Source organism: Lepus europaeus, chromosome 16 (genome assembly GCF_033115175.1).
Source record: "Lepus europaeus isolate LE1 chromosome 16, mLepTim1.pri, whole genome shotgun sequence".
In the NCBI taxonomy this organism is placed as follows: Eukaryota; Metazoa; Chordata; class Mammalia; order Lagomorpha; family Leporidae; genus Lepus; species Lepus europaeus.
In genome coordinates this window covers 55,482,358-55,503,138 of record NC_084842.1, presented here as the reverse complement: position 1 = coordinate 55,503,138, position 20,781 = coordinate 55,482,358, and the positions used below count along the sequence as shown (strand labels likewise).

The following is a 20,781-nucleotide window of genomic DNA, read 5'->3' as shown; positions in this document are numbered from 1 at the left end:
TTTCTATGAATGGCTTGCTCAGGAATTCCTAATGTTGGGACTTCTGTTAAAAGCTCTTCAGTTCTTTGAAACACCTTTTGTAGCTCCCCTGTCCAGCACAGTGTGTTTGTATCAGGTCCTTTTAAAACTTCATATAAAGGGTTGGAATCCAAATCCTGGAATCCATATCCCATAGGGTCCTGCCATCTGGGATTCCCAATGTTGGAGCTTCTGTTAAAAGTTTCTTAATTCTTTGGAACAACTTTTGTAGCTACCCTGTCCAGTACAGTGTGTGTGTGTGTGTGTGGGGGGGGGGGTGCCTTTTAAAGCTTCATACAAAAGCTTGGGCCCAAAATCCTGGAATCCATATTTCATAGAATCCTGCCATTCCCAGAAATGTCTTTATCTGCTTTTTAGTTTTTTTGGTTACCTTATACATAGAATAGCTTCCTTTCTCTTGACTGATGAAAGGGCATGGTTTCCTGGAGTTAGAACATACCTCAGGTAATCTATCTCTTGTGTAGAACCTAAGCTTTTGCTGGCAAAATTCTGTATCTTCACTTTCCCAGATTATTGAAGTAACTGTCTCATAATAGCCCTGAGGCTTTGAACCATTACGTACTCTGTATTTGACCTTAAACCATACAAGATAGGAATATCGCAGGGAGACATAGATCCGAGAGTCCATGTTTGAGACACTTAGTTAACTTTAAATAAGCACCTAAGAATACAGGCAATGGAGTCTGACATTTAGACACAACTAGAACTTATGAAACATAATAATATAACACATTAGAACAAAATAAATCTTTGGGAACAAGTTTTACCATTAATTCTATTGCTGTAAATCTTGGAGGACAGGGGCCCTGCATAGGAAGTTAGTACACAGTGACTCCTGTTGTTAATTTAACAACACTCTTATGTATGACATCCGTGATCACCCAAGGCTCTCTGCTTGAATTCCATTAGCACTAACAGCACATTATCAAAGTAAGAAATAGCAAAAAAGAAGCCAATCCACGCATTTTCCAAAAGCCTTTTCTCTACTCCCAAAGGGGAATGGTTACATAGTCTGTTTGGCAGGTGGGCACCCAGGTGAGATCAGGTAGAGACGTGAGATCACACAGAGAGTGTGGTCTCTAGCTTACAAATCTAATCAATTTTATCCTATCTGCCTGCCTGTATCAATTTCCATAAACAAAACTTTCTTCTCTACTGCTGTAATTTTTCTATCCTGTCTTCCCTCACCCCAAATCTCTAATCTAGTATTTGTATTTCATGCTGCATTGTGGATTCGTTTTTTTTCTGTGTATGCTCACACAAAAATATGTTGTAACTCTTCTAAGAACTAAGACTTTTTTTTAAATGAGTGTTTGTGTTTTCCACCCTGCTTAGCACAAAAGGAATTAAAATAATATTTATTGTGTGATGATATTTCTCCCTATCTTGTACATTAAAATGGATTCAATCCATAGTCTGAGCTATGCCCTGGACTAAGCACTGGGAACATAATATGAACAAGGCAGATGCCATTCTCTGCCTGTTATTAGAAATAATTACTTCAATCTTTACTTTTTCCCTGTCTATGCTTACATGTTGGGAAGCAGAACAGGACAAGTAAGAAGAGGTGGTAAAGCAGAGGAAGAAGGGATAGTTTGAAGCAGCATGATGAGTTTACTGGAAAGTGCACTTATCGCCCCATATCTCGCTTTCATGGTGAAGTTTTGGAAGTTAAAACACCAGCTCTGGAGTCCATCCCATGTTTGTGTTCATGTTCTCTTTTTTTTTTTCCTCTCTGGATAGTCATAGGACTTTTATTCAATCTCAGTGAAGCTCAATTTGTGCTAATAATAACATCTACTTCATCAAATGGGATGCTGTTTAGTGGCTAACACACAACATGATCTTAGTATTGGTTGTTATGATGATTACTGTTGTTATTATTATTATTAGCTGTTGCTATATTTCCATGCATAACTCTATTGAGGGCCATGTCCAGGACTACTTGGAGTTGGGCAGAGACAATGCAGACTGGTAAATTGCCTCAAAGCCTCCTTTTCCAGACAGTAGAGCTCTTACTTGGCTCCTTGGACAACTCTGAAGGGTGAGATGGATTCTTCCAAATCGGGGCTTAATGTAACAGCTGTAGGCTTCACAAAACTCATCTCCTGCTGATAGCCTTGGCCTTGCCTGCGGTGAGTCTTATTGGATGGGAGGATATGTGGCACTAAAGAGACACTTCTCTTTCTTGGCCTACTGATTGTAAGTTTATTTAGATCTAAAGGGAAAAATCACGTTCAGTGCTTTGTCAGTTAAACTTTAGTGGAGAAAATTTTGTTTTCTCAAATACTAACAATATAGTTTTCTTGTTCCTAGGGTGCTGAGAAAATTTTGTCAATGAATGAATCAGGAGAACTGCAAGACCTCTTAACCAAAATTGAGGTAATTGTGCTTATTAGTTATTTTTATTCAGGAAAATGTTAAACACATTTACATTGTATTCAAGGTTTTCTAATTGAACCTGCCCATCCTATGTTCTTAAAAGTATACATGTGATGGTTTTTATTGGCTATAGCCTGCTATAAGATTTGCTCCAGCTGGAATGGTTCTCATATTGACTTGTAACAACCTCCTACTGTGAAGTAAAAATTCTGGCCATCTTTATTTGGGCCTAATTCTCTGTAATAGAGGTGTTGCTGTGATGTTACAAGTCTGACAACTGTTTTGAAACCAATTAAGAAGGTTTCATTAAAACCACTTCATTTTTCCATGGACCAGCTCATCTTTTCTAAAGTTAACAGAAAAGGCCCTTTCTCTAATAAAGCACATTTTAATCTTTGTTCCTATATTTGTAACTTCAGAATCAGAGAAATGCACTTGAAAATAAATAATGTATCAGATTATATGTAATGAGGAAGTCTAACACCCCTCTGTTACATTTCTGTCTCATCTTGCTTCTCCCTACAAGTACGGAGATCGAATACCTTATTTCCCAGACTGGTACATGTTGAGAGTGAAAAGTCTGCATTAGTAATTATTCAAGGACAACAAAATTGGAACAGGACTTTATCAGATAAACTCAGCCATATGTTCACCTGGTGTCTTTGTGCCAGCCAGTTCCTCTTGCTCTAGTTATCTTCTTTGCTAACCTATTTCTGACTCTATGATGCCTTTCACTTCACTCAAAAGAGCCATGTGGTTTCTTGTGCTTTCTTACTACTTTTTTCTTGCAAGCTATTCTGTCTGCTTCAAATGCCATCGTTCAAATTCCTCTTTTCCCTACACCAGCTTCTATGCCCATCTACTGTTATCACTTCTTTCAAAAATCACTTCTGATTGCTTCACATTTGAATTCCTGTAGCCTTCTTTTTCTTGGGCACTTATCAAAATATTCCTTGTGTTATCTTCCTTTGGGCATTTGACTCATGTCTGAAATGATCTACATGGTCCTCCATTGTAAAATTTTATTTTATTATTAATGTTGTGATCTTGCTTAGATGGAAAACACAATGCATTCATTCAACAGTATTTTTGAATATCTACTACTTAGCATCTTGCTAAGGAAGAAAATAGTAACCTCTTAAAGTACTGCTGGCACAGAGCAGCTCAAAAAGTTTTGTGTTAGTTTCTGTCTTAATACAAATAATAGTGCTATGTTTAGGCACTGTGATCCAATGAGGCCCATGCCCATAGAGAAAGTGATTATGATGGGGGTTTCCTGAGCTTTAGCAAATGACCTTACCATGACTGGATTGCTCAATTCTAAAGCCATTGGAAATACTGAGAGAGACAACTGTTGTGAAAGAGTTGTTTGCATTCTCTTGGTTTCCATGACTGATCATTTCTGAAGTATGATGTGTAGACCCAAGGACTTTAGCTCTATCCTCAGCTCCACTTATGATTCAGTGATTTTGAATCTATTCTTTCACTTCTCAGGTTCTTGATTTCTACATCTATGAAATGAGAATGTGTTCTTGATAGGATGAAACTCCTCTCACCTAAAAAACTTGGTATGGATAGATTTATTGTCTTCTATTTGTTTCTTTTTTTTTTTAACCTAGAAACTTTTTATTTAAGCTATACAAATTTCATGCATTTCATATATACAAATTTTGGAATACAGTGATTCTTCCCACCCTATACTCCTTGATGCCCACACTCCCACCATTCTTTCTCCTTCCTCTTCTATTCCTATTCATAATTATTATAAAGATCTATTTTTGATTAACTTTATACTCATAAAATTAACCCTACACTAAGTAAAGAGTTCTACAAATAGTGTGAAAAAAAGTGTTATTCAACAGTTGAGACAAGGGCTGCTAAAAATCATGGCATCTCAAAGTGTCAATTTTACTTCTATATACTATATTTTAGGTGCTCTATTAGTTACCACTAGTAAGGTATTTGTCTTTTTGGAGCTGTCTAATTTAACTAATTATAATGGTTTCCAGTTGTATCCATTTTGTTGCAAAATACAGGATTATTTTCACTGCTGTGTAGTATTCCATTATGTACATATATCATAATTTCTGTATCTAATCTCCAGTTGATAGACACCTGGGTCGATTCCGTATCTTAGATATTGTGAATTGAGCTGCAATATACATGGGGGTACAGATAACATTTTCATACGCTGATTTCATTTCCATTGGGTAAATTCCCCGGAGTGGTCATATGGTAGGTCTATATTTAGATTTCTGATGTAAAATCTTCATAGTGTCTTCCACAGTGGTTATACCAGTTTACATTCCCACCAACAGCGGATTGGTGTATCTTTCTCCCCACATCATTGCAGCATTTATTATTTGTTGATTTCTGTATGAGAGCCATTCTAACTTTGATGAGGTGAAACCTCTGGAGTTTTGATTAGCATTTCCTTGATGGTTAGTAATACTGAGAATTTTTCATGTTTCTATAGGCAATTTGATTTAAGTACTTGATCTATTTTGAGTGGATTTTTGTGTAAGGTGAAAGGTAGGGGTCTTGGCCAGTGCCGCGGCTCACTAGGATAATCCTCTGCCTGTGGCGCTGGCACCCCGGGGTTCTAGTCCTGCTTGGGGTGCCAGATTCTGTCCCTGTTGCTCCTCTTCCAGTCCAGCTCTCTGCTGTGGCCCGGAAGGATGGCCCAGGTCCTTGAAGGAAGCACCTGGCTCCTGGCTTCGTATTGGCGCAGCACGCTGGCCACAACACGCCAGCCTTAGTGGCCACTTGGGGTTGAACCAACGGAAGGAAGACCTTTCTTGCTGTCTCTCTCACTGTCTAACTCTGCCTGTCCAAAAAAAAGAAAAAATGTAGGGGTCTTGCTTCATACTCCTGCATGTGGAGATCCAATTTTCCCAGCACCATTTGTTGAAGAGAATGTTCTTGCTCCAGGGATTAATGTTAGCTCCTTTGTCAAAGATAAGTTGGTAGATGTGTGGAATGATTTCTTAAGTTTCTATTCTGTGTCCTTGTTCTAGACATCAGGTGTTTTTTTGTGAGTACCAGGCTATTTTGATTATAACTGCCCTGTAGTATGTCTTGAAATCTGGTATTATGATACCTCTGGCTTTTTTTTTTTTTAATTGTATGAGAATAAGTTAGTGGGGCCGACGCTGTGGTGCAGCAGGTTAATGCCCTGGCCTGAAGTGCTGGCATCCCACATGGGCACCAGCACCGGTTCAATACTGCTGCTCCACTACCGATCCAGCTTTTTGCTATGGCCTGGGAAAGTAGTAGAAGATGGCCCAAAGTCCTTGGGCCCCTCCACCCGCATGGGAGACCCGGAAGAAGCTTCTGGCTCCTGGCTTTGGATCAGTTCAGCTCTGGCCGTTGCAGACAATTGGGGAGTGAACCATCGGATGGAAGACTTCTCTCTCTCTCTGCCTCTCCTCTCTCTGTGTAACTCTGACTTTCAAATAAATAAAATAAATCTTTTAAAAAATGAATGAATTGGCCGGCGCCGCGGCTCACTAGGCTAATCCTCCGCCTAGCGGCGCCGGCACACCGGGTTCTAGTCCCGGTCGGGGCACCGATCCTGTCCCTGTTGCCCCTCTTCCAGGCCAGCTCTCTGCTGTGGCCAGGGAGTGCAGTGGAGGATGGCCCAAGTGCTTGGGCCCTGCACCCCATGGGAGACCAGGATAAGCACCTGGCTCCTGCCATCGGATCAGCGCGATGCGCTGGCAGCAGCACGCCTACCGCGGCGGCCATTGGAGGGTGAACCAACGGCTAAAAGGAAGACCTTTCTCTCTATCCTCTCTCTCTCTCTCTCACTGTCCACTCTGCCTGTCAAAAAAATACAAAAAAAAAAAAAATGAATGAATTAGCTATTTAGGGTCTCCTGTGTTTTTATGTGCATTTCAGGATTGATTTTTTTAGATCTTAGAAGAATGTCCTTGCTAGTTTGATTGGAATCACATTAAATCTGTAGATTGCTTTCGTTAGTATGGACATTTTGATGATATTCTTTCTTCCAATCCATAAACATGGAAGATTTTTCTACTTTTTAATGTCTTCTTCTATTTCTTTCTTTAATATCTTGTAATTTTTATCAGAGATTTTGATGTCCTGGTTAAATTTATTCTAAAACATTTAATTCTTTTTGTAGCTATTGTGAATGCGATTGATTTAGAAGTTCTTTCTTGACCATGGTGTTATCTGTGTATACAAAGGCTGTTGATTTTAGCATGTTAACCTTACCAGTCTCTTTCATGAATTCCAATAGTCCTTAGTGGAATCTTTTGGATGCCTATATATAGAATCATGTCATCTGCAGATAGGGAGAGGTTGACTTCCTCCTTCTAAATTTGTATCCCTTTGATTTCTTTTTCTTGCCCAATATTTCTGGCTAAAAATTCCAGGATTGTACTGAATAATAATATTGAGAGTGGGCATTTTTGTCTGCTTCTGGATCTTAGTGGGAATGCTTTCAACCTTTCCTCATTCAATAAGATGCTAGTCATGTGTTTGTCATAAATTTCCTTGATTGTGTTGAGAAATGTTCCTTCTAAATCCAATTTGCTTAAGGTTTTCATCATAAAGGATGTTGTATTTTATCAAATGCTTTCTCTGTACTATTGAGCTAATCATTCTATTGAGCTAATCTCTGTTTTATTGAGTAATTGTTTTTGTTCTTCAATTTATTAATGTGATGTATCACATTTATTGATTTGTGAATGTTGAACCATCCCTACATACCAGGGATGAATCCCACTTCATCTATGTGAATGATATTTCTGATATATTGTTAGATTTGATTGTTTAGTATTTTGTTGAGGGGTATTTTATCTATGTTCATCAAGGAAATTGTTCTACACTTATCTTTCTGTGTTGTATCGTTTTCTGGTTTAGGAATTATGGTGATGCTGGCTTCATAGAAGGAGTATGGGAGGATCCCCTCCCTTTCAAATGGTTTGTTTAGCTTGAGAAGAACTGGAATTAGTTCTTTAAATGTCTGGTAGAATTCAGCAGTGAAACCATCTGATCCTGGACTTTTCTTTGTTGGGAGAGTCCTTATTACTGATTCAATCTTTCTCTTGGTTATTGGTCTGTTTAGGTTTTCTATTTCTTCATGGCTCAGTTTTGGTAGATTATACGTACAACCAGGAATCTATCCATTTCTTCTATATTTCCTAGTTTGTTGGCATACAGCTCTTTGTAGTAATCTCTGATGATTCTTTTTATTTCTGTGGCGTCTGTTGTTATATTTCCTTTTTCATCTCTGATTCTATTGATTTGAATCTTCTTTTTTCAGTTAGTTAATACAATAGTATATCATTTAAAAAAATTTTTTCAAAAAGCCATCTCTTCGTTTCACTGATGTTTTGTATTTTTTGCTTCAATTTTGTTTATTTCTTCTGTAAATTTAATTATTTCTTTCCTCCTACTAATTTGGGTTTTGGTTTGTTGTTGTTTTTCTAGGTCCTTAGATGCATAAGCAGCTCATTTATTTGTAACTGTTCCAATTTCTTTTGTAAGCACCAATTGCTATAAACTTCCCACTTAATACTAGTCTTGCTGTATTACATAAGTTTTGATTGTTATATTGTCATCTTCATTTGTCTCCAGAAATTTTTTATTTCTATTTTGATTTCTTATATGACACAATGCTTATATAAGAACAGTCTCTATGCATTTACATATGTTCTAGAGATTCCTGAGTTGCTGATTTCCAGCTTTTTTTTTTTGTGATCAAAGAATATGCTTGATATGATTTCATTTTTTTTTTTTAAATTTCCTGAGACTTGCATTACTGAAACTTACATTATGGCCAAGCATGTGGTCTAGAGTTACATGCATTGGTGAATAGGATGTGTATTCTGCAACTGTGGGATGTAAAGTTTTGTAAATATCAGTTAGATCCATTTGTTTATTTGCTGATTGTCTGATGATCTGTCCATTGCGAAAGTGGACTTCTTTAGATCCATTAACATTTCTTTTAAATAGCAAGTGGTTTGTATTTCAGTGTGTATGTGTTTATTATAATTACATCTTCCTATTAAATTGAATCCTTAATCATTACATAGTGCCTTTCTTTGTCTCTTTTATCAGTTTTTGTGTTAAAGTCTGTTTTGTCTGATATTAAAATGGTTACTTCTGTCCTTCTTTGGTTTCTGTTAGCATGGAATATCTTTTTCTATTCTTTCACTTTCAGTCTATAGGTATCTTTGTTGGTGAGATGTGTTTCTTGTAGTCAGCAGCAACTACATGGGTCTTGTTTTTTAGTCCATTCAGTCAGCCTGTATCTTTTAACTGGAGAGTTGAGGTAATTTAAATTCAAGGTGACTATTGATAAATAATGACTTGGCCCTGCCATTTTTCCATAATTTTTCCTATTGTTTACTTTGGATTTCTTTTGTGCTTTTACTGGGAGATTTTCTGTCTCCACCTTCTTTCATAGTGATGACTATGTTTCTGTGTGTCTGTGTGTAGCACATCCTCAAGCATCTTTTGTAAGGCTGGATGAGTGATGACAAAGTCTTTCAATTGCTGTTTGTTATGGAAGGCATTTGTTTTATTTTCATTCAGTACAATGTTCTGGGTTGACAGATTTTTTTTCTCTTCAGACTTGGACTATGTCTCTCAATTCTCTCCTAGTCTGTAGGGTTTTGATAAGAAATCACCTGTGAGTCTAACTGGAGATCCTCTGAAAGTAATCAAATATTTCTTTTGTGCACATTTTAGAATCTTTTCCTTGTGTTTTACTGTGGAGAGTTTGATGACAACCTGTCATGTTGACGATCTTTTCTGGTCACATCTATTAGGAGTTCTATGTGCTTCTTGTACTTGAGTGTCCCTTTCTTTCTCCCAATTAGGGAAGTTTACTGTAATTACTTCACTAAAAATGTCTTCTAATCTATTCTCTCTTCCCATGCCTTCAGGAACTCCTAAGACCCATATGTTGGGTTGTTTGATAGTTTCCCGTAGAACTCCAATATTATTATTAAGTTTTCTAATTTCTCCTCCTCCTTCTTCTTGTTTTTGGTCTGACTGTAAAATTTCCAGAGATTTGTCCTCTAGCTCAGATATTCTTTCTTCTGTCTCACCAATCTGTTGTTAAGGCTTTCTACCACCTTTTTTTATTTGATCAATTGAATTCTTCATTTCTAATCTTTCATTGTGATTTCTCTTTAAAATCTCAATTTCATGGGAATTTTCATTCATGTAATGTGTGGATTTCTTTAATTTGTAGATTTGTTTCTGATTACTTCTGAGTAATCCTATGAGTAATCTTTTGAATTCTTTTTCCAGCATTTCATCAATCTCTTCATCTTCACATTCTAATATTCAAGTTTTGTTGTGTTCCTTTGGGGGTATCATGTTGTCTTCCTTACTCTTGTTCTAGAATTTCTGGTTTTATTTTAGGCATTTGTGGAAATTCTTGGTTTTTTTTTGTTGTTGTTGTTTTTCCTTTGATGGTTTTTATCTTTGTACTATGGCTCTGTGGTTTGATAGAGTGTCTGCTCTTTCAGTGAATGCCCTGAGGCGTGTGCTGGGTGTGGACAGGGAGCTAAGATTAGTGCTGCAGTTTGGGGCAAGTATCTAGTGTGACACCCAAGTTGCATGTGATAGATCTCCTTTTCTTCTTTTTATCAGTGGGGAGGGTTTGATCATCTCTGTTGGCTTAGTCACACCCTCACTTCCTCTCTTCCAAGGCAATCAGTGCTCCGATGCTAGCACACAATTGGTGCAATACTCATCTGTGCTGCCACAAGAACCACACAAAAGACTCATTTAGTCCTCAGTGTGGGCACAGATCCTTCTGCACTAAGGGAGCCCCAAGTGTGCAGAGCCACCCACAGTGACATCTCACAGACCCAGCCACACACTTCACACCCTCCCCCTCATAGCCACAATATGTCCACAGTCCCAGCATAGAACACTGCCACAGTCATGGGTTGCAGAGGATCTACTCTTCCCCACAAGTCCAATCCCATCCCAGAGATGCAAAGACGCTCCCATATCCAACTGCCTCTGGGTGCTCGCCCAGACATCCTGAGGCCTGGAGCCTATGATGTGTTGGAAGGCTGGGGGCACCTCACAGTCCTATGTGGGTGCCCAGCCTCCTGTCAGTCCTCAAAGCCAGATTCAGGTGTCTCCTCCCAGCTGGTTGCTGGACACGCATAGACAAGGTGGCACAGCTGTTGCACATCTCCAAAATGGCGCCCACCCTCTCTCAGCCAGTTGCAAGGTGCTTTATCTGGGAGGACAGGGAGAGAGAAACATGCCCCTTTTTTCCTCTTGATTGGCAGGTACCCTGCCTCACAGGGATCCAGGCCAGACTTATGCCAGGCTTTCCCCACAGCTCTATTGCCAGTGGCTTGGGCAACTGCAGTCTGGTTTTACCTCACTCTCCCAAGCTGGTGCTGAGGTTCTTAGCTGCTAGGGTCCTGTGTTGTTTGTGCTCATGCTGTGAGCCAACATTCTTCACATAGGCCACAGTGCCCCTCTTCCTTCTGTGGAATTGCCACTGCAGTTTTATCCCTAACTCTTCCCTGTGATCGCACTCTGTCCAATTTCTTTAAACTATCTTCCACAACCTAGAGCACTAAGCTCCCTCCCTATTCTGCCATCTTGGAATCCTCCTCCTTTTGTTTCCATAGGTTACCACAACCCCACGAACCATTAATTTAGGTGAATGACATTCTTGTATTTAAACAATTTATCTTGCTTGTTAGTGTTATTTTCTGCCAACATATTAATATTTTATAAATTGTGTTATGTAATATAATTTTGTTTTGAAATGTTTTCACTTGACATATGTTTTTATGAACCATCTGTTTTGCTTTTCGAACATTTAATCCATTCTACTAACTGCTGCATACATCTTATGGCAACACTGTCCATTAGACTTTGATAATGGAAATGTGTTATATATACTCTGCAACATAGTAGCCATTGGCTGATTATGATTATTGAGAATGTTAAATATGCCTTTAAGTGTGGTTGAGGACCCAATTTTAAGCTTTATTTAAATTTAAATAGTCACATGTGGCTGGTGGTTCCTGTTTAGGGCAGGGCAGCTATAGAGTGCTCATCCTCTCTTCCTTGTCTACCTCTTTTTCCACTGATGGGCACTGTTGTGTATGATAACTCTCTCAGTGCTACAAGGAACAACCATCAGTGCTGTCTCTAATGGAGTTCTCTGAAACTAGAAATTGCAGGATCATAGCTTATACATATATCTAGTTTTCTAAGTCAACTGTCTTAAAGCAACATGTTTCTTATGCTTCCATATTCCTGACAGTAGTTTACTTTGTCCTGTTTTCTAATTTTTTCTAATTTTTCCCCAGGGTAGTAGGAATTAAAATATACCACTTTATTATTTTAATTTGGATTTTTTTCTGGTTACCACTGAGTTTGGCCATCTGATATTATACTAGTTAGGAGCTATAGATTTGTTTGTCTTCTGTAAATTGGTTATTCTCAAACTTGAACATTAGAAATTAGGAATTGTCCATTCAATCATTCTATTTTTCAAGTTAATTTCTAGTGTGTTTAATTATTTTCTATACTTACTTTTCCACTTTTAATTTCTTTCATAGTGGACTTCATCTAACAGAAACCAACTATTATTATGTAATCAAAACCATGATTTTTTTTTTTCATTTTGTTGTGCTTTTGAACTTTTACTTATGGACTACCCTCCTATCTTCAGATCTTAAAGATATTATCCTATGTTTTCTTTTAGCTTTGTAATTTTTTTTTTATTAGGTAGAGTTATAGACAGTGAGAGAGAGACAGAGAGAAAGGTCTTCCTTCCATTGGTTCACTCCCCAAATGGCCGCCACAGCTGGCGCTGTGCCGATCCAAAGCCAGGAGCCACGTGCTTCCTCCTGGTCTCCCATGCGGGTGCAGGCGCCCAAGCACTTGGGCCATCCTCCACTGCCCTCCCGGGTCACAGCAGAGAGCTGGACTGGAAGAGGAACAGCCGGGACTAGAACCCAGCGCCCATATGGGATGCCAGTACCGCAGGCAGAGTGAGCCACGGTGCCGGCCCTTAGCTTTGTAATTTTTTACATCCCAGTCTTTAATCTGTAGGTGTTCTTCTGCTTTCTGAAATAGAGGGAGCTAGTTCTTCAGCACATCTAATAACTAATCTACTATTTTTATTGTGGCAATTTTATATTATAATAAAAGCTCATGTATACTTGGGTCTTTCTTTAAGCTTTCCAGTTAGTTTCATTGATCTAGTTTTTCCTTGTTGCATCAATATTGTGCTGCATTTATTTCTAACGTTTAAAAGCCTCTTTTAGAATCTTATAGTGTGAATGTCTGTCCTTACTTTTCGTTTGATGGATTGGTGATTGAGTTAGCCATTTTAGGCGTTTATTCTTTTGAGTTTATAACTCTTTAATTCTGCAATTTCATTAACACCACCATGCTTAACATAACCTCTTTTTCTTCTTCAGCTCAATAAACCTCAGAAAGACATTTTTCTCTTCATTAGGTTTGTTTCAATCGTATAGATGCCATAAAAGCTACTTCTAATGTTCAAAAGCACTGTATGGTATTGGTTTCTACTGTTACAGAAGCTCTAAGGTGCTATAACTCTATTGTACTGCTTTGCCCATATAATAAACTGGCAGAGACTCAGCAGCCATCCAAGACAGCCCAGACCTCTGCCTGGGAAGGGTTAAGCTTCAGAGTAACTAACCCAGGTAAACATACTGGCTCTGGAGAAGCACTGAAAGAACAAAACAAAGTGGGTAAAGGTTCTATTGTTATCCAACCACATTTTACCAACAATGGAATGGAGGCACCAAGAGATTAGCTTGTTTATTCAAGACCTTATAGGGGTCCGGCACTGTGGCATAGAAGACAAGACAATGCAGCGCTGGCATATGGGAATATGGGTGCCGGTTCAAGTCCTGGCTGCTCTACTTCCGATCCAGATATATGCTATGACCTGGGAAAGCAGAACATGGCTCAAGTGTTTGGGCCCCTGCACCTGCTTGGGAGACCCAGAAGAAGCTCCTGGCTCCTGGCTTCAGATCGGCCCTGCTCTGGATGTTGCAGCCATTTGGGGACTGAACCAGCATCTCTCTCTCTCTCTGCCTCTGCCTTTCAAATACTAAATAAATATTTCTCAAATAAGATCTCATAAATTTAGTATTTAATTCATGATTCTAATCAGCTTGACTTAAAAGGCCACAGTGTTATCCACGCACCTATGAGGCCATGACTGTTACATTAAATGGCATGTAGGTATCTGGGAAATACAGCTGTATTGCTACAGGATTCAAGGCCTGGATGAGAAGTTTACTGAAAGTATTCAGAGTATTAGGTTCAGGGACTAGGTAAGATTTTATTACTAGAGGGGCATCCTAGAAGATGGGCAACAGGTAAAACTTTTGAGAGAAACAAGATAGATCCTATTAAGCTTAGTTTGTGGTCCCTTGAATGCTATGTGGTGGTCTGTGACTTGCCCTGGTCTTTGTAATTCAGTTCCCAGTTTTTAGCAGTTGTCCAAAGTGATGATGAGGAAAGAGGCTTAATATCTGTGTTTAGGCTGACAAACATGGATTCAACAAATAATTTCAAATTTTCTGGCTCAAAAATCATAGTGTATGTCCTGCCCAAATAAAAATTATTTTGGGAAGATGAATGGGTCTGACTTGTTGATAAATATTTTCAGTGGTTTCAAACATGAGAAACTGACCAAAGGCTGTATAAGTAAATGAAGGGTTTAGTTATTATGGTGGCAAGGGCCAGCCATACCAATGGTATTTCTGTTCCAAAAATTATAGTTAGAAGTTATCCTCCTAAGATATAAGCTCTGTGTGAAGACAGGTTCTCCTCTATTTTATTCTTTATCTCTTTAGCTCATATAATATGGATTGGCATATAATAGGCCCTTGAATATTAAGTTTATAGATAAATGAATCATCTTTGAAACAAGGTATTTTGGAGGAGTTAAGCAGTTAAGCGATGAAAAGGAAGAAAAAAATCACTACTTTGTGTAGTGAAATAAATGAATAAAAACACTTTTTAGTAAAATGTCTTTATTTATACATTTATATGTTTATTTATCTTAATCAACAAGTTAGAGAATAGAAGCAAAGAGGCATCTAATGATGCCCCAAAGGTGACAGCCAAGACAGGTAGTTGACCCTGTCGGTGTCCACATGGAGAGAGCCAGGGAAATGTTGAGTGGTATTAACATTCCTCTGGTCCTACCATACCCTGGAGATTAAAGATTTTGGATCGCAGAGGAGAGTTTAATAATATTTTCCTGGCATTTAAAAAAAATGAGCAAATAGTTTTGTTATCATTTCTATAGAGATTGCCAATAAAGTATCCATTTGCTCTCTCTTTTCTTGAAAGTACATTAGAAATATTTAGTCTGATTCTCTCCTGATGAACACTTATTTGTTATTACTAAAGAACAGAGGAATGATTCCCAGCAACACACTGAGGGTTCTGGCAATGACACCGGCTGTCTGTTCAAGGAATTAGAGCTGTCCAAGTCTGTCCTGAACCTCTCAGTGGTGGGCAATGGGGCCTTCCAGTGGGAGTGGACACACATGTTCAGAAGCTGCTACAGTTGATCACCACCTACTCACTTGCAAGTCGAGTGGTGTCATCTGCCTCTCTGAGAAATACACATTTATTTAAGTATTTATGTTAGTCCACCCCATGTATGTCATGCACCAGGCTCCTGCATTCAGGCATATAAATTTAAGATTATTAACTGCATATTTTTTCAGTGTCTGCATTTTGTTTGGTGGTTTCTTTTCCAGCTCTGCAAATTGAGGATGATGCTGGAAATGTTCTGAAGATCAGAAAAGATTCTGTTTATTTTCATAGCAGCTTGATCAGGCAGAGAGGTGGTTAGCAGGCATTTGACAAGCATTTTCTGAATTAAACTGTTGAATCTAGTTTAAAACAAAATACACAGGAAGAGGTGAATCATTCAGAGATGGATCATATGCCAAGTGTATGCCCTTTGATCGTTCGTTAATGTGGATACATCTGTATCATAGACAGTGTGGATAAGGTTTATATTCCCAGATACTCCAGTAGATTACTTCTGTTAGTAGGTTATTCAAGAGACTTTGAAGCTGTACCAGAATAGGATTAGATTATCTGATCCTAAAAATAATAAAGGCTTCATTTCTTGATCTTGTAAAACACACAAAGTCACTTTCTCTTAGCCTCATGTTTCTATATTAGATAATCTGGGATAAACGTTATAAATCCCTGAAATTTGAGTTTGTGTTACAAATTAAATGTAATTTGTGTTACAAAGAAATTCTATTTGACAATCACTTATCAAGTCCGCCCTCAGAATATTTTGTATCTTTGTTCTGTTGATCTTTATTTTGAAACTTCAGGAGTCCTTGTTTGTATACTTTAATTTAGATGATTGCAGTGTGGAATGGTCATATTCATAAACATAAGGATGGGGCTGACAGCTACTATCAGAAGAACAAGAATGAGTGCAATTTCCTGTTGTATCTTTAGTGCCTTGCATGGTGCTAAGCTAATTGACATTCATGAATATTTGTAGAATGAATAAATGAAAAGGTATCACCTCCTATTTTTTAAAAAGTACCTCACCAAGAATATATGATCAGAAAGAGTTTAAAGGGTGGATGATTTCTCACTTCCTTTTTGTTTAATTCCACCCTAATTCAGGGACTTGTGTCAACGGAAGCCACCATTCAGATATGAACAGTCTGTAGATTTACTACTATGTGTTTTCTTGAACAAGTTCTGCATATGTTCTTATTTTGGTAGCAACCAGGTCCCTGAAAAGCTACCCAAATCCCTTACTTGCTTGAAAGCCAAAGTTTATGTAGTCAGACATTTGACTGAAAGCAGAAGTCTTTTGCTGCTGAAAGAAATGAATTACTGTCAACTTCATTTAGTCCTCCTTCCTTCCGTCTGAAATGTGAGTTCTTTGGGTAATTTTGTAGCTGTTTTTCCACCATACCCTAATGGCAAAACCATTTACTAAAGTGCTGGACTTCTTAGGACTCAGGATCATTTCTTAAACAGCAGCTTGTTCTCTTTACAAGGAACATGATAAGCCAGAACCATAGTGACAGTGTAACAAGTGATCTTTGAAGGAGGTGGATAGGAATGATCGGATTATGTATTTTTATTAGAAGAACAAATGTCATGAATTGTGGTATGGGATTCCTGGAGATTGGTGTGGCACAGGATGTCCTCCAGAACCATCCCATCTGAAGTGATTTTCACTTTAGCTTTTATCCTTTTAATTATTTAAATAAATAGTTTAAATTAATAAAATAAATTAAATTATTATTTAATTTATCCTTTTAATTATTCTATGTTTGGGAATCCCATAAATGTATCATTTAGGAAAAAAAATTGAATGCAAATGAAAGTTGAAAACTACTATTGTGGCAGAGAAAGCATTAAGAGGCTTTGTTTCCTCATTGTAAACCATGTGTGAATAAGGAATGGACAGAATATGCTACAGAAGTCATCCTTCTCCTTTCCAGCATCTGTGATTGAAATAGCTAGTTTTTCTGCAAAATGAAGCTGACCTCAGGATTCTTCCAACATTGTGGCCCAGGATGTCAAACTTAGCACATGAGTTGAAACGTATTTACTTTCCCTTTCTCACAGTGGTAAGAATGTGAACCAGAAGACTAAATATAGAATATGTATTTAAATAACATTACTCTGAAAACATTAGAAAATGATTGTATCATGTGACCACAAGCAATTTCCCTTAAGGTAGCAGCTAAGAAAAACACCTTCAGCTAGAAATTTATTAACGAAATAAAGACTGACATTATTGACTTCCTGCTGTGTGCCAGGTAATGTCCTATTCATTTTATAAGAACTAATTAACTGTTGTTGGGCATTCTCTCAACAAGCCTTTGACAAAAGATAGATCTCACCATCCCATTGCATGGATTGTGAGAACTCAGTTCTTTGTATATTATTTTTATTTGAGAAAATAAATTTCTGACTTTCAAATAAACTATGAAGTAACAGTAAACTCTGGCTATTAGTGGATTTACTGTTTGGTATTTTGGCCTTTGGAAAACAATCTTACAAGTCATATTGTAGGCACTTCATGAAAAATATGTTCTTCAATTGTTTGAGTACCATTTTAAATTCTGTGTGTGAACAGCCTACTGTCTAGTGTGAAATAGACACAGAAGGAACCTAAGAACCAGGAATTGATTTTCAGCCAGTGTGCACTGGTACAGTTGTACTGATTATTGAAAATATTGGTACATGTTTTTCTGGCTTTTAAGATATAGAAAAAATTATACTGATTGGGAAATAGCTGTCATCGCAAGATGACCATACACCTCTCCTCTCTTCTGACAGTTTCTACTCTCTAGGTTTGCCAGATGAAATATAGGATGCCTACTTGCATTTATATCTCAAATAAATTACAAATAACTTTACAGTTTAAGTGTGCCTCATGCAGTATTTGGCACACATTTACACAGAAAATATCTGCAATCTATCTGAAATTCAAATTTAGATGATCAACCGTTATTTTTATTTGCAAAAAAAGTTGACAAACCTAATATACTAAGTACCCAGACCTACTCACAATTCACCACTAACAAGTGAAGTCCTGGATTCAGGGGCTCTGCAGGTCTTTGCTCTAGCTTCTAGGCCAGCCCAACATCTATTCTGACTAGTTGGTGTACTTGTTATCTAAGTCATTAAATGTGTTAATACAACCTCCTGACATAGCTATGGTGAATGTCAAGGAAATATTTACATTATCATAATCTTGTTTTCTAAAATTTATCAGAACATTACTGAATTATTTTTATATTGTACTGTTGAACTATACATTTTTCATCCAGGGTATGTTTCCACTTAATTTTTTCCTATCTGAAAAGTGGTTTGGAAATATATACATTTTAAGGCAATCATGTCCTTAATGTTTGTTTCCCAAAGTATATTCCATAGGTTTCTAGTTACTAGAGAATTATATTTATTTCCAGGAGAAAAGTTCTCATGTGTTAGAGAAATGGTGGGTTAAATCCTGTTAATCCAGTTCTTTTCATTTATACATTTTTGGAAACCTTTGCATCTCCAGAGCAAAGCTTTATAAGTGGATGTAGAAGTATATTAAGTGTCTTTGAGAGTATATTTCACTGTTTGACTGTGTATGTGTGTATTTAAATTTATGTGTATATAGAGCACTTTTCCTGACCTTATTTTAGAATTATTCTTTCCAAAGAGTGCTGCCATTTAAGCTGCCTTGGTGTAGTCACTCCTTTTCTCTTTTTGTTCATTCTGTAAATGGCTCCAGGTCTCCCTTAGCCTGATAGATGGCACTACTGGGCTCCAGCAAAGGTTACGTGCTCAAAAAAGCAAATAGAAATGTGGATAACTGATTTTCTAAACCTGATTCTTAGGAAACTGCCTAGTTATTTTCAATCTACTATTAGAGTTACTTTATATTTATTCAAGACAGAAAGGATGATAGCTTCTGTGGGAAGATTATGGATTTCTGTAAATGTCTCAAGATTTCTATGCCCGTTTTCCTAAATGTAAAATGAGAATAATGTTACTTGAATTATGTCTTCATTGAAAAAGATGCCTGTATGTGTGGGACTGTGAAATGGTGGAAGATTCTATATGATAATGCCTTTAAAAAATCTTAGAAAACATAAAGTATTATTTAAATTCACCATATAACAATGGATCTTCAATTCATAGTGGCTCCTCCACACTTCAGCTTTTAGTTTTCTGGCTTTGCTGGCTCAAGACATAACACTGCTAAAAGATACTAAAGGAAAAGTTAAATTGCTTCCCTTTAATGTAAATAGCTAACCCCTGAATTATTTGCTTTAAAAATACATGTTTTCATGTCAAAGATTTTCTTCAAGATATTTGCTAAGATTTACCAGGCTTTACATACCAAGCTGGTGCTGCAGATGGCCATAAGTAGTGCAGTGAGAGAGAACCTTACCTCTTTTTCCCCCTGGATCTGATGCATATCGATGGCAGGAGATTTCAAGTGAGTAGCCATATCATGTCAGTATTTCCTTATGATCACTCACTGTACAGAAAGACGGCAAGACTGATGGAGCTGTTTGTGCTGACACCTTTTCTCTCTCTCTTGTTCCCCTGCCACCCCACACAGAGAGTGCAGCATCCACACGAGTGTCCCACTTGCGGAGGCTTTGGTTTCCTTCCCTGCTCCGTGTGCCATGGGAGCAAGATGTCAGTGTTTCGAAACTGCTTTACGGACTCTTTCAAAGCCCTGAAGTGTACAGCTTGCAACGAGAACGGCCTTCAGCGTTGTAAGAACTGTGCTGGTTAGTTTTTACCAAGAAAACTCTGTTTGTATTAACCACAGGCAATAACTTGGTTTATATGTTTTTTAAAATCATGTTTATGTATTAAACAATAAACTTTGTTTATTATTATGATTTTTATTTTGAATTTTTGCTGTGACCATTTTCACTGATGTATTAAATAAATAAATGTTGACTTAACAATTATTATGTGCCAAGCCCTGTGCTAGACCCTGATTTGCAATTTGAAGTGAGTATCCAAATACCACCCAAAGATATACAAAATCTGATTTCCTAAGTGTGTTTGATTTTCTAAAGAAAAGACAAAATATACCTTTTATAGTGCCACCTCATGATCAAGAGTGAATTAATGCTGGTCTTTGGATGCATAACCCATGTTTATGTATGGTTCAGCTGTAGGGATGGAGAGAACTCTATGGGGGAAAACAATGATCATAATTATACTTACAAGCCATAGGACTTAATTTAAAGCTGCAGAACAGTCTTGAAATTGATCTTAATGATAAATCATTAATGCTATCAAATCAATTTTTTTTTCCTGGAGAGGGGATGACACAAATGTTGCCAGAAGACTAGCCTGGAGTTATTTATTAAATATTTGCTTTTTGCCCTTGTCACTATAAGTGCTTTCAAAAAAGTGACTCTTCATTATACTCCTGAACAGGACACAAGGACTCTGTAGTTTGAACACATGGTGGGTAACACTAGCAATGCATTCAACAAATTAATATCAGCAGATATGCCCTATCTATAGCACAAGAGCAGCACAGTAAGCCATGGGAATGAGGATCAGGAAGACCAACTGACATGAGTTAGAAAATGGTTAGAAAAGACTTTGATGAGCAATTGATATTTAACCTGAGACATGAAGGGTATTTGAAAACCAGTTAGTCAAAGAGCAAGGGGTATTGCTTCAAGTAGCAGGGCTGGGGAAACTTCTTTCTACCAAGGACCATTTGCATATTTATAACATCATTCATGGACCATATAAAATTATCAACTTAAAAGTTAGCCCCCTGTAGATTTCTTGAATTTGAATACCACCTGA

General features: G+C 37.6%; 1 protein-coding gene across 1 annotated transcript in view; it reads left to right on the top strand.

Moving 5' to 3' along the window:
• GRXCR1 (glutaredoxin and cysteine rich domain containing 1) overlaps positions 1-19,738 on the top strand; it is a 136,883-nt gene extending 117,145 nt beyond the window's left edge. The window contains exons 3-4 of the mRNA XM_062213254.1: positions 2,356-2,421; positions 19,559-19,738. Of these exons, the coding sequence (XP_062069238.1) occupies positions 2,356-2,421; positions 19,559-19,738 (246 nt within the window). The remainder of the gene's footprint in view (positions 1-2,355; positions 2,422-19,558) is intronic.
• The last annotated feature ends 1,043 nt before the right edge of the window (positions 19,739-20,781 follow it).